Source organism: Petromyzon marinus, chromosome 62 (assembly GCF_048934315.1).
Source record: "Petromyzon marinus isolate PM22_M1 ecotype Great Lakes invasive population chromosome 62, UKy_Petmar_22M1.pri1.0, whole genome shotgun sequence".
Classification (NCBI taxonomy): Eukaryota; Metazoa; Chordata; class Hyperoartia; order Petromyzontiformes; family Petromyzontidae; genus Petromyzon; species Petromyzon marinus.
Genome location: NC_133728.1, coordinates 5,802,289 through 5,816,471, shown reverse-complemented (window position 1 = coordinate 5,816,471; position 14,183 = coordinate 5,802,289). Strand labels below are relative to the sequence as shown.

Sequence of the window (14,183 nt, the reverse complement as noted above, 5' to 3'; positions counted from 1 at the left end):
TTGGGGGTTGGTGGGTGGGTGGAGAAAAGGGAGACCTGGGCGGGGAGGGCTTCACCCACGGTAGTCGGAGCAGGAGAAGCTGGGACGGAACCAGGGGGTCTCACATCCGTGGCGAAGGGACATCTCGTATTGGGTACGCTGATGCACCCATACGTTGGACTTCTTTCGCGCCATGCGTGGCCCAGCGCGCTAATCGGAGGTGCAGAGGAAGGGACTACAACTCTCAACGCACACGACAAAGCAGTTCTAATGTCAGAGGCGATGATGATGCCGCTGATGCCGATGATGCCGCTGATGCTGATGATGATGATGCTGCTGATGTCAATGATGCCGCTGATGCTGATGATGATGCCACTGATGCTGCTGATGCTGATGATGATGCTGCTGATGATGATGCCGCTGATGATGATGATGATGCCGCTGATGCTGATGATGATGCCGCTGATGATGCTGACAAACGTTCCCCCCCTGCGCCCCACCCCCACATCCCCCCAACCCCCCCCCATGGCCCCCACCCTCCACACCCCCCTCCAACACCATCATGCCCCCTAACCCCCCTACACCCTCATGCCCCCCACCCCCACACGCCCCCCCCCCCCTTTCAACAACCCCAATGCCCCACCCCCCCAAGGCCTAAGCGAACGCCCCCTGCCACTCATCCTCCAGTCGCCCAGCAACCACACGGCGCTGGTGGGCGGCAGCGTGCGATTGGTCTGCCGGGCGGTCGGGGCCCCGCCGCCCGCCGTCCATTGGCTGAGGGGCGGCTCGCGAACTTTCACCCTCGACCCGCGGGTCACGGAGCCCGACGAGGGCGTGGTGCAATTGAGCGACGTCAAGGCGAGTCACCTGATCGCCGGTGGCGACGTTGTAACGGGTCACGTGATCCCCACGGTGACGTCATCACGGGTCTCACATGGCATGAGTCACGTGGTCCCCGCGGTGACGTTATAACGAGTCACGTGAGCCGGTGGCGACGTCATAACGAGTCACTTGACGTTATTTTTTTTTTTGGGTTAGATCGCTTAAATATGTAAATGTATCATTAAACCCGCCACCACCCCTCACAGGGCCAATTAAAATGAACATGCCAATTCGTTGCTAGTACGGCACACCGGTTGTGCGTTGGAGAGAAAATCCACGACATTTTCAATCTGAGTATGACGTTTCGCCAGTAGTTACAACCGGCACCATCAGGCGGCATCAATGTGGCTGCCACCTGATGATGCTGGTTGTAATTACAGGCGAAACGTCGTACTCAGATTCTGAATGTCGTGGGTTCGTCGCGACCAATATCATCCAAAATGCAGGTTCTTGTTGGGTTATATCGCGGAAATGAGTAAATGTGTCGTTAAACCCGCCACCACCCGACACAGCCAATCAGTAAGGATGTCTCACTTGAACAGGAACGTGGCCAATTCGTTACCACTACAGCACTAACCGGTGTGTTGGAGAGCCAAGCCACGACATTTACAATCGGGGTTATGAAGTTTCACCGGTAATTTGCAACCAGCTTCATCAGGTGACAGCCAGAATTGTGGACAAGCCCACGTGTTTCGATACCTTAAAAAGAGGCGTAGATGTGATGACAACACTTCGCGCACTCTCCATGCGCGCGAAGTGGCGTTAGGGGTGGGGTGTGGACAAATGAATCAACGTACATTATGCATGCGCACTAATGTACCGTATTCAATATTTTAGACCGAAATCAAGCGTAGCGACGCCGATAGCCGGGACTGGGTTTACAGCCTTTGGGGCGGCTTGTGCCGGTATCGCCGATATCACGGGCTCGGTCCTGGCGACCGATCCGGGTAATTTTTGATGCGGCCGGATAATCGCACGGTGGCCGGATAATCGAGAATCAAATGGAGCTGAAATAGTTCGAACTGGCACGATGAGGATGATGATGATGACAATAACTCCCTACCCACCAGTGCCAGATGAAGCTAGTACGGTGCCTGTAGTATATGTTATGAAGGGGCACTAAATAAAAAACACACGTAAATATTAAAACACACATTTTTTTACTTGCATCGTATATAATTGTATTTTTTTTTCATTTGCAATACAGCCGGACAATACGAACAAATCGCTAACCTTAAACACCCGGTCGTTTGTAAAAGTTGAAGGGCAGTATAGTACTATAGTAATAGAGCAAGTGCAGAATCACTGAAACCGGAATTGATAGCTTGAAAGCGTTTAGCGTGGAGGCCCTTGAAAGTGTGCATATGTAGTAGCTACTACTACATATGTAGTAGCTACTACATATGTAGTAGTAGCTACTACATATGTAGTAGCTACTACAACATATGTAGTAGCTACTACAGCTACTACATATGTAGCTCCTTTTGCTACGACGATAATAATCTGGCACTGCTGCCCACCATCCTTGCACCCTCTTCCTCGTGTCTCTACCCGCTAGCCCCTACCCCCTCTAACCCCCTCTAACCCCCTATAACCCCCTCTAACCCCCTCCAAGCCCCTCCAAGCCCCTCTAACCCCCTCTAACCCCCTCCAAGCCCCTCTAACCCCCTCCAAGCACCTCTAACCCCCTCTAACCCCCTCTAACCCCCTCCAAGCCCCTCTAACCCCCTCCAAGCCCCTCCAAGACCCTCTAACCCCCTCTAACCCCCTCTAACCCCCTCCAAGCCCCTCTAACCCCCTCCAAGCCCCTCTAACCCCCTCTAACCCCCTCTAACCCCCTCTAACCCCCTCCAAGCCCCTCTAACCCCCTCTAACCCCCTCTAACCCCCTCTAACCCCCTCCAAGACCCTCTAACCCCCTCTAACCCCCTCCAAGACCCTCTAACCCCCTCTAACCCCCTCCAAGCCCCTCCAAGCCCCTCTAACCCCCTTTAACCCCCTCCAAGCCCCTCTAACCCCCTTCTAACCCCCTCCAAGCCCCTCTAACCCCCTCTAACCCCCTCCAAGCCCCTTTAACCCCCTCCAAGCCCCTCTAACCCCCTTCTAACCCCCTCCAAGCCCCTCTAACCCCCTCTCCCTCCTGCCGCGTCTATCCCCCCTTGCGCAGCCGGAGGATGCGGGGCCGTACACGTGCGTGGCCGCCAACGTGCACGGGGAGACGAGCGCCGTGGCCTTCGTGGACGTGAAGGGTGAGGGGCGGGGGGGCGGGGGGGGGCGGGGGGGGCGGGGGGGGGGGGCGGGTGGGCGGGGGGGGGGCGGGGGGGGGTGGCGTTGGCGACTGCCCGTCACGAAGATGGGAGAAGACGAGGGAGAGAGAGATGAGAGAGAGATGAGAGAGAGATGAGAGAGAGATGAAAAAGATGAGAAAGAGATGAGAGAGATGAGAGAGAGATGAGAGAGATGAGAGAGAGAGATGAGAGAGATGAGAGAGAGATGAGAGAGAGATGAGAGAGAGATGAAAGAGATGAGAAAGAGATGAGAGAGATGAGAGAGATGAGAGAGAGATGAGAGAGATGAGAGAGAGATGAGAGAGAGATGAAAGAAAGATGAGGGAGAGATGAGAGAGATGAGAGAGATGAGAGAGATGAGAGAGATGAGAGAGATGAGAGAGAGATGAGAGAGAGATGAGAGAAAGAGAGAGATGATAGAAAGAGAGAGATGAGAGAGAGATGAGAGAGAAATAAGAGAGAGAAATGAGAGAGAGAGATGAGAGAGAGCTGAGAGAGATGAGAGAGATGAGAGAGAGAGAGATGAGAGAGATGAGAGAGAGATGAGAGAGAGATGAGAGAGATGAGAGAGAGATGAGAGAGAGATGAGAGAGAGATGAGAGAGATGAGAGAGAGAGATGAGAGAGATGAGAGAGATGAGAGAGAAATGAGAGAGAGAGGTGAGAGAGACCGATGAGAGAGTTCATTTTATTTTGAAGTCCCCTGCAAACTCTTGAATCGGATTTCATCAACCAAATCATCGGTTCCCTGGCAAACAACGCACACATTACAGGTCGCAAGAGCAGGAGATATGAAAAGATTCATGTTGAACCATCTTTCGCGCACCCTACGTAGTCCAACCGCGCTAATCGGAGGTGCGGGGTGGGGTGCAGTCACAACAAACTAAACAACAACAATAACAACAAGCGAGTTATAAATATTATTTTTTTCAATTTCGATGATTTTAAAATGCACAGCTCCAGCAGCTTACTAATCTCTGTGTAATGACGACTTGAGACACTTCTCCTGAGATGGCACTTCACCGAAGACACGTTCACTTGACATCGGGCGGAGATCCACACCCCGACAGCCCCGAGTCTCGCACGCATCTCCCCCCTTATATAGCAACACGAGGCCACGCCCCCCTTCTCGACCATTCTCGCTGACTCTGGACTCCACCGTCCTCTTCCGTCGCCTGACCACGCCCCCTTCTCGAACATTCCCGTAGCCACCGATCTCTTGGCACTCACGACTGATACCGCTGTCATTACCTCCCGTGGCCACCGGTCCCTTCACTCACAACTGACTCCCCTGTCATTACCTCCCGTGGCCACCAGTCCCTTCACACTCACAACTGATACCGCTGTCACTACCTCCCGTGGCCAACAGTCCCTTCACACTCACAGCTGACTCCCCTGTCATTACCTCCCGTGGCCACCAGTCCCTTCGCACTCACAACTGACTCCCCTGCCACTACCTCCGGTAGCCACCAGTCCCTTCACACTCACAACTGACTCCCCTGTCATTACTTCCCGTAGCCACCAGTCCCTTCGCAATCACAACTGACTCCCCTGTCATTACCTCCCGTGGCCACTAGTCCATTCACACTCACAACTGATACCCTTGTCACTACCTCCCGTGGCCACCAGTCCCTTCGTGCTCACAACTGACTCCCCTGTCATTACCTCCCGTGGACACCGGTCCCTTCACTCACAACTGATACCCCTGTCATTACCTCCCGTGGCCACCAGTCCCTTCGCACTCACAACTGACTCCCCTGTCATTACCTCCCGTGGCCACCAGTCCCTTCACACTCACAACTGACTCCCCTGTCATTACCTCCCGTAGCCACCAGTCCCCTCACACTCACAACTGACTCCCCTGTCATTACTTCCCGTGGCCACCAGTCCCTTCACACTCACAACTGATTCCCCTGTTATTACCTCCCGTGGCCACAAATCCATTCGCACTGTAGGCTGACCTCCTTGTCATTACTTTCCGTGGCCACTAGTCCCCTCACACCGCATGCCGGCTCTATCGTCATGACATCTGTATTATTCATGTAGATTATTTTGCTGCAACACATGTCCATGCTGTAAGGCAACTTCGTTGAGCTATCATTTGTGGGCCCGACCCTGGCTTTTTAATCCGGGTCCTCCGATTTTTCCCTCCACATTTATAATCAACAAGTGTTTAAGAGTTCATGGCTGCGGTCAATGTCCACGTGGTAAGCCACTTCGTTGAGCTATCATTTGTGGCCAGGTTGCTTATGAAAAAGAGCTATATAGCTCAGTGGGCCTTGCCTGCTAACAATGAACTAAGTTCACGTAGGTAAAAAAATAAAACAACAAAAATCACGACGTTTCGGCCACAACACAAGTGGCCTTCATCAGGTGGAGGGACCGTGCTGTCATGAGGACAGCGTTGGAGTGAAAACAGCCAAGCCCAGGTCGCGTCCTTTAAGCTGTGTGGGAGGAAACAAAACGCTTTGACAAAGGAATTAGCGTAAAAATGAGCATGATGTTCGTAGGAGGTACATGATGGACCATGATGGACCAGGCACGGGGGGGACCATGATGGACCAGGTGCAAGGGGGAGGGGGAGTTTACATAATGTGGGTGTGGAGAGAATTAAGCAGCTGTGAAAGTTTGGGATACCACTACTTGAAAAAATATACTGTACCATTGAAAATTAGTTTAATATTCTTAGCTTTTTCGGTAAAGTCACGTTGAAGAGAAACAACAAAATAATAAAATTGTTTTATATATATTTTATTATTTTGTTGTTTCTCTTCAACGTGACTTTACCGAAAAAACTAAGAATATGAATTATTGCAGTCACGAAAGCTTTAAATCAAAATTTAATTAGTTTAATGTTTGGTTTGACTTAGAACATCTTTCCAATGATTGCTTAATTTTTACCGACGTGACTTTACCGAATAGAACCAAAGAGTGTGGATCCTTGCAGTCACGAAAGCTTCAACTCTAGAAATGAACTAAGTTCATTGTTTATGTTCAGTATATTTGGAGTTTGCGTGTCTCTCCGTCCACCGTCACGTGGATTTCTTCCCTCCGGTCTTCCCCCTCCACGTTTAGAATCGACGGTGACGCGGTCAGAGTATTTGACTGCTTCTATAAATTCGCGCGTGATGATGATGACGATGATAAGAAGCCGCGTCGTTGAGCCATCATTCGTCGCCTCTGAAACGCAGCTACGTAAATCAGTGGGGGCCTTCCCTACTTGGTGAAGTAAAAAAAAAAAATATTTGTCTCAGCTTTAAGTTGTAGTGAGATGAGAGACGTGCAGACAAGCCGGCGATCAGATAGATTCGCCCGCTCGTTAATTGTGATGTGAATTCGATGCATGAGTGGTGTTGGTGTACCCCTCCTGATTTGTCAATTGTAGGAGAGGGGGGGGGGTCCATGGATTATAATGGACCCCCCCCCACTCTTGAGCTACTTGGGCTGCTTAACCTTTGCTTGGTTTGCTTCACGCCTAGCTCCGCCTATCGTCTCGATTGAATGACCCCACACTCCCCCCCCCATACCCCTCCCCTCTGTCGCATACATCCCCCCACCTACCCCACCCACCTCTCCCCTTCCCATCCCGTACCTCCACCTACCCCCCACCACCCTCACCTACCCCCCCCCCCCCCCCCACCAGAGTACACGGGTCTCATTGGTCAGGGCCGCACCGCTGACCTCAGCAAGGTCCCCTCTCCTCCCAGCAAGCCTGAGGTCACAGGGGTCACGCGAACCTCCGTCACTCTCACGTGGCAACCCAGCGGCCCCGTGCCCACCACCTCCTACGTCGTCGAAGCCTACAGGTGTGGGTGGCTATGAGATGTTGACTACCTCGCCTGGTGTACAGGAGGGCGTGGGTTCGATCCCGACCCTGACGACGCCTGCTGTATATTTGGAGTCTGCGTGTCTCTCTCTCTGTCTCATCATCATCATCGTGGTGGCTAGGAGATGTTAACTACCTCGCCTGGTGTACAGGAGGTCTGTGGGTTCGATCCCGACCCTGACGCCTGCTGCTGCTGCTGCTGTATATTTGGAGTCTGCGTGTCTCTCTCTCTCAATGTCTCATCATCATCATCATCGTGGTGGCTAGGAGATGTTGACTACCTCGCCAGGTGTACAGGAGGTCTGTGGGTTCGATCCCGATCCTGACGCCTGCTGTATATTTGGAGTTTGCGTGTCTCTCTCTCTTTCTCTGTCTCATCATCATCATCATCATCGTGGTGGCTAGGAGATGTTGACTACCTCGCCAGGTGTACAGGAGGTCTGTGGGTTCGATCCCGACCCTGACGCCTGCTGCTGCTGCTGCTGTATATTTGGAGTTTGCGTGTCTCTCTCTCTTTCTCTGTCTCATCATCATCATCATCGTGGTGGCTATGAGATGTTGACTACCTCGCCTGGTGTACAGGAGGTCGTGGGTTCGATCCCGACCCTGACGACGCCTGCTGCTGCTGTATATTTGGAGTCTGCGTGTCTCTCTCTGTCTCATCATCATCGTGGTGGCTAGGAGATGTTAACTACCTCGCCTGGTGTACAGGAGGTCGTGGGTTTGATCCCGATCCCGACGCCTGCTGCTGTATATTTGGAGTTTGCGTGTCTCTCTCTCATCATCATCATCACGGTGGTGAGATGTTAACTCCCTCGTCCGGTTGTGGGTTTGATCCCGTGTTTAGTTGTGCTTCCCCCTCTCCTCCAACTCCGATCAGTGCGGTTGGCTTCGTATGGTGCGAAAAAAGTCCAACATACACTACACTATACACTAATATGTACCCTAACTACCATACACTATACCACTATGCACAACACTACCATATACTACACTACTATACACTACACTATACACTACACCACTTTATACACGACTATGCACTACACTACTAAACACTGCACTACTATACACTATACACTCCACTATAAATTACACTAAGCACTACACTACGATATACTACTCTATACACTACTATCCACTACACTACTGTATACTACACTACTATACACCACACTATACACTACTTTACACTATACACTACTATCCACTACACTGTTATACACTACCATACACTACACTATACACTCCTATACACTTTACACTACACTACTATACACTACACTAATATGCACTCCACTACACACTACACTACTATACACTACACCGTACACTCTACACTACACTCTACACTACACTATACACTACACTATACACTACACTACTATACACTACACTATACACTACACTACACACTACACTGCTATACACTACACCATACACTCTACACTACACTCTACACTACACTATACACTACACTATACACTACTACACTATACACGACACTATACACTACACTACTATACACTACACTATACACTACTACACTATACACTACACTATACATTACAACACTATACACTACTACACTATACACTACACTATACACTACACTATACACTACACTACTATACACTACACTATACACTACACTATACACTACACTATACACTACACTACTACACACTACACTACACTATACACTACACACTACACTACTACACACTACACTACACTATACACTACACACTACACTACGTTATACACTACACTACACTACTACACACTACACTATACACTACACACTACACTACACTATACACTACAACTAGCGCTGGTGAAACACGCCGGTGGCGCCTGTTTGCGCGTGGAAGCAGCCAGTCGCTGGGTGGCGCTTGGCTGACGGTGGGCGAGGGGGTGGAGACCACGACCCTGGTGGTGCGTGGCCTGCGATCCAACTCCGTCTACATATTCCTCGTCCGAGCCGCCAACCCACACGGACTCAGCCAGCCGAGCGCACTCTCGGATCCCGTGCACACGCAAGGTGAGTGTGGGGTGTGTGTGGGGTGTGTGTGTGGGTGGTGTGTGTGTGGGGTGTGTGGGTGTGTGGGTGTGTGTGGTGTGTGTGTGGGTGTGTGTGGTGTGTGTGTGTGGGGTGTGTGTGTGGGGTGTGTGTGTGGGGTGTGTGTGTGGGGTGTGTGTGGGGTGTGTGTGTGGGGTGTGTGTGGGGTGTGTGTGTGGGGTGTGTGTGTGGTGTGTGTGGTGTGTGTGTAGTGTGTGTGGAGTGTGTGTGTGGGTGTGTGTGGTGTGTGTGTGTAGGGTGTGTGTGTGGGGTGTGTGTGGGGGGTGTGGGGTGTGTGGGTGGGGTGTGTGTGGGGTGTGTGTGGGGTGTGTGTGGTGTGTGTGTGGGGTGTGTGGGGTGTGTGTGGGGTGTGTGTGTGGGGTGTGGGGTGTGTGTGGGGTGTGTGTGGTGTGTGTGTGTGGGGGGTGTGGGGTGTGTGTGGGGTGTGTGTGGGGTGTGGTGTGTGTGTGTGGTGTGTGTGTGTGGTGTGTGTGGGGTGGGGTGTGGGGTGTGTGGTGTGTGGTGTGTGTGTGTGGTGTGTGTGTGTGGTGTGTGTGGGGTGGGGTGTGGGGTGTGTGGTGTGGTGTGTGGTGTGGTGTGTGTGGGGTGTGTGTGGGGTGTGTGTGTGGGGTGTGTGTGTGTGGGGTGTGTGTGGGGTGGGGTGTGGGGTGTGTGGTGTGGTGTGTGGTGTGGTGTGTGTGGGGTGTGTGTGGGGTGTGTGTGTGGGGTGTGTGTGTAGGGTGTGTGTGGGGTGTGTGGGGTGTGTGTGTAGTGTGTGTGGGGTGTGTGTGGGGTGTGTGTGTGTAGGGTGTGTGTGTGGGGTGTGTGTGTGGGGTGTGTGTGGGGTGTGTGGGGTGTGTGTGGGGTGTGTGGGGGGGGTGTGTGGGTGTGGGGTGTGTGTGGGGTGTGTGTGTGTAGGGTGTGTGTGTGGGGTGTGTGTGTGGGGTGTGTGTGGGGTGTGTGGGGTGTGTGTGGGGTGTGTGTGGGGGGTGTGTGTGTGTGGGGTGTGTGTGGGGTGGGGTGTGGGGTGTGTGGTGTGGTGTGTGGTGTGGTGTGTGTGGGGTGTGTGTGGGGTGTGTGTGTGGGGTGTGTGTGTAGGGTGTGTGTGGGGTGTGTGGGGTGTGTGTGTAGTGTGTGTGGGGTGTGTGTGGGGTGTGTGTGTGTAGGGTGTGTGTGTGGGGTGTGTGTGTGGGGTGTGTGTGGGGTGTGTGGGGTGTGTGTGGGGTGTGTGGGGGGGGTGTGTGGGTGTGGGGTGTGTGTGGGGTGTGTGTGTGTAGGGTGTGTGTGTGGGGTGTGTGTGTGGGGTGTGTGTGGGGTGTGTGGGGTGTGTGTGGGGTGTGTGTGGGGTGTGTGGGGGGGGTGTGTGGGTGTGTGTGGTGTGTGTGGTGTGTGTGTGGTGTGTGGGGTGTGTGTGGTGTGTGTGGGGTGTGTGTGGGATGTGTGAGTGTGGGTGTGTGTGGTGTGTGTGTGTGGGGTGTGTGTGTGTGGGGTGTGTGGGGTGTGTGTGGGGTGTGTGTAGTGTGTGGGGTGTGTGTAGTGTGTGTATGGGATGTATGTATGTGGGGTGTGTGTGTACCTGTGTGTGTGTGGTGGGGAGTGGTACCGTAGCGGTCAGCACTACGCTGCGCTACGATCCTGGCGTCCCGGGTTTGATTCCCGCTCACGGCCAACACCACTCGTGGCGATGATCTGACTCGGTGCTGAGCCTCCTCTAGGTCGACTCGGCCTCAAATGAGGACCTGTTTGCGGTGTGTAAACACATCGCCAACTGGGAAGACAAAGGCGGGTCGGGCGTGGTTATGACCACCCCGCGTGCCATGCCGGCCTTCATAGATCCTCGCGACCAGTGCTTGCCCCAACAGTCTGTTAAAGCTCTACGGGGGGATCTTTGTTTCGTGCGTGTCTGTGTGTGTGTGTGTGTGCGGTCAGCGTACTGCCCTGCCAACCCCCGGGCGGCGAGTTCAATTGCCCACTCACGGCCAACAGCGGCGGCGATGAATTACCCGAAAACCGTATTCTTTGTTCTTTCGGTAAAGTCACCACGTGGAAGGGAAACAATGAAGTAACACAAAAATATAACACCGTAAAATTCTCACGGCTGTTTCGACTGCAACACAATTGGCAATCATCATCAGGTGCGAAAACCACAGCAAGAAAATAAAAAAATGACTTTGCCGAAAGAGCCAAGAATGTGAATCCCTGCAGTATTCACGAAAGCTTTAAATAAAAAAAAATTATCGTAAACGGGTCATTGCTCCTCGAGCGTCTGTGCCTCTGCGCGTTCGCCCTCACTAGCCTGGTATGTCCATCCCTCTCCGGCTGCCCATCTGCCCATCGGCTCCGTCCTTGTTTTTTGCTTTTTGTTCTTGCTTGCGTTCTGTCCGTCCGGTCGCCCTGCCTGTCCGCGTTCCCCGTCTTCGTCCGGCCGCCCGGCCACCTGCCAATCCGTCGTCGTTCCGTGAATCCCCATCCCCGGGGGCAATCGACCGACCCCCCGGCCTGAGTTCAACCCCCCGCGTGTGACCTCAGCCACGCCATCCACGAATCCATCGATCCATCGGCTCCTTCTTTTTTTGTCGTCCAATCGTCCTGCCCGCCTGTATGTCTACGTGTCGTCCTCTCCGCCTGTATGTCTACGTGTCGTCCTGTCCGCCTGTATGTCTACGTGTCGTCCTGTCCGCCTGTATGTCTACGTGTCGTCCTGTCTGCCTGATTGTCTACATGTCGTCCTGTCCGCCTGTATGTCTGCATGTCGTCCTGTCTGCCTGTATGTCTACGTGTCGTCCTGTCCGCCTGTATGTCTACGTGTCGTCCTGTATGCCTGTATGTCTACATGTCGTCCTGTCTGCCTGTATGTCTACATGTCATCCTGTCCGCCTGTATGTCTACGTGTCGTCCTGTCCGCCTGTATGTCTACGTGTCGTCCTGTCCGCCTGTATGTCTACATGTCGTCCTGTCCGCCTGTATGTCTACGTGTCGTCCTGCCCGCCTGTATGTCTACGTGTCGTCCTGTCCGCCTGTATGTCTACGTGTCGTCCTGTCTGCCTGTATATCTACGTGTTGTCCTGCCCGCCTGTATGTCTACGTGTCGTCCTGCCCGCCTGTATGTCTACGTGTCGTCCTGTCCGCCTGTATGTCTACGTGTCGTCCTGTCTGCCTGTATATCTACGTGTCGTCCTGTCCGCCTGTATGTCTACGTGTCGTCCTGCCCGCCTGTATGTCTACGTGTCGTCCTGTCCGCCTGTATGTCTACGTGTCGTCCTGTCTGCCTGTATATCTACGTGTCGTCCTGTCTGCCTGTATGTCTACGTGTCGCCCTGCCTGTCCGCGTTCCCCGCCTTCGTCCGTCCGCCCGGCCACCTGCCAATCCGTCGTCGTTCCGTGACTCCTCATCCCGGGTTGCTCTCGACCTACCCCCCCCGGCCTGAGCTCAACCCCCCCCCCCCCCCCCCCCGTCGTGTGACCTCGACCCCCGGCACGTCCCCTCCCGAATCCGCTCGCCGCCCGGCCCTGCCGCTTTCAGACGTCCGCCCCACGGGACACTCCGTCGACCCGCCGGACATGAAGAGCGTTCTGGGGGACGCCGTTATCCGCCTCCTCAACCCCGTCACCATCTCCTCCTCCTCCGCGCAGCTCCACTGGACGGTAAGGTTTGACAACAGACAAAAAAAAAACTTCCCGTCGTTTAGAACTGCTAGTTGCTGTTGTTGTTGTTGTTTAGTTTGTTGTTCTTTCCACAGCCCCACCCCCCACACTGCCCGCACCGCCCACACCTCCGATTAGCGCGGTTGGCTCACGTCCGGTGCGAAAGAAGTTCAGCATACATGCACACTACACTATACACTACACTACGATACACTACACTATACACTACACTACTATACACTACTATACTACACTATACACTATACTACTATACACTACACTACTATACTACACTACTCTATAAACTACACTACTATACACTACACTATACACTACACTATACACTACACTACGATACACTTTACTACTATACACAGCACTATACACTGTACTACTATACACTACACTATTATACTACACTATACACCACACTACTATAAACTACTATACACTACACTACTATACACTACACTACTATACACTACACTATACACTATACTACTATACACTACACTATACACTACACTACTTTACACTACACTATACTCGACATTACTATACACTACACTACTATACACTATACTACTATACACAGCACTATACACTATACTACTATACACCACACTACTATACTACACTATACACGACTAAACTATAAAAAATATATATTGTTAGCAGGTAAGGCCCATTGAGCTATGCAGATCTTTTTGAGAAGCAAAGTGGCCACAAATGATAGCTCAACGAAGTGGCTTATCATCATCATCCTCATCATCATCATCTGTAAATATACAGCAGCCAAACACTCTGAAACGCCTGACGTTGATCTAAATGAGGAAGGGGAAAATAACCCACGGGGAGAGAGACAGAGACACGCGGACTCCAAATATGCAACAGGCTTTAGGGGTCGGGATCGAACCCACGACCTCCTGTGTACCAGGTGAGGTAGTTAACATCTCCTAGCCACCGTGATGATGATGAGAGAGAGAGAGACACGCAAACTACAAATATACAGCAGCAGCAGGCGTCAGGGTCGGGATAGAACCCACGACCTCCTGTGTACCAGGCGAGGTAGTTAACATCTCCTAGCCACCGTGATGATGATGATGATGAGAGAGACACGCAGACTCCAAATATACAGGTGACAGGGTCGAGATAGAACCCACGACCTCCTGGGAACCAGGCGAGGTAGTTAACATCTCCTAGCCACCGTGATGATGATGATGATGATGAGAGAGACACGCAGACTCCAAATATACAGCAGGTGTCAGGGTCGGGATCGAACCCAGGACCTCCTGTGTACCAGGCGAGGTAGTTAACATCTCCTAGCCACCGTGATGATGATGAGAGAGAGAGAGAGACACGCGGACTCCAAATATACAGCAAGTGTCAGGGTCGGGATCGAACCCAGGACCTCCTTCGCACCGGACGAGCGAGTTAACATCTCACCACCGTGACGATGATGACGATGATGATGAGAGAGAGACACACGGAGCCCCCCAAATG

General features: G+C 52.5%; 1 protein-coding gene across 1 annotated transcript in view; it reads left to right on the top strand.

Annotated features, from left to right (window-relative positions):
* Positions 1 to 14,183, top strand: part of LOC116955856 (roundabout homolog 1-like) — a 435,354-nt gene that overhangs the window by 381,523 nt on the left and 39,648 nt on the right. Inside the window, exons 11-15 of the mRNA XM_076053760.1 lie at positions 632 to 837; positions 3,028 to 3,109; positions 6,791 to 6,953; positions 8,848 to 9,017; positions 12,559 to 12,680. Of these exons, the coding sequence (XP_075909875.1) occupies positions 632 to 837; positions 3,028 to 3,109; positions 6,791 to 6,953; positions 8,848 to 9,017; positions 12,559 to 12,680 (743 nt within the window). The remainder of the gene's footprint in view (positions 1 to 631; positions 838 to 3,027; positions 3,110 to 6,790; positions 6,954 to 8,847; positions 9,018 to 12,558; positions 12,681 to 14,183) is intronic.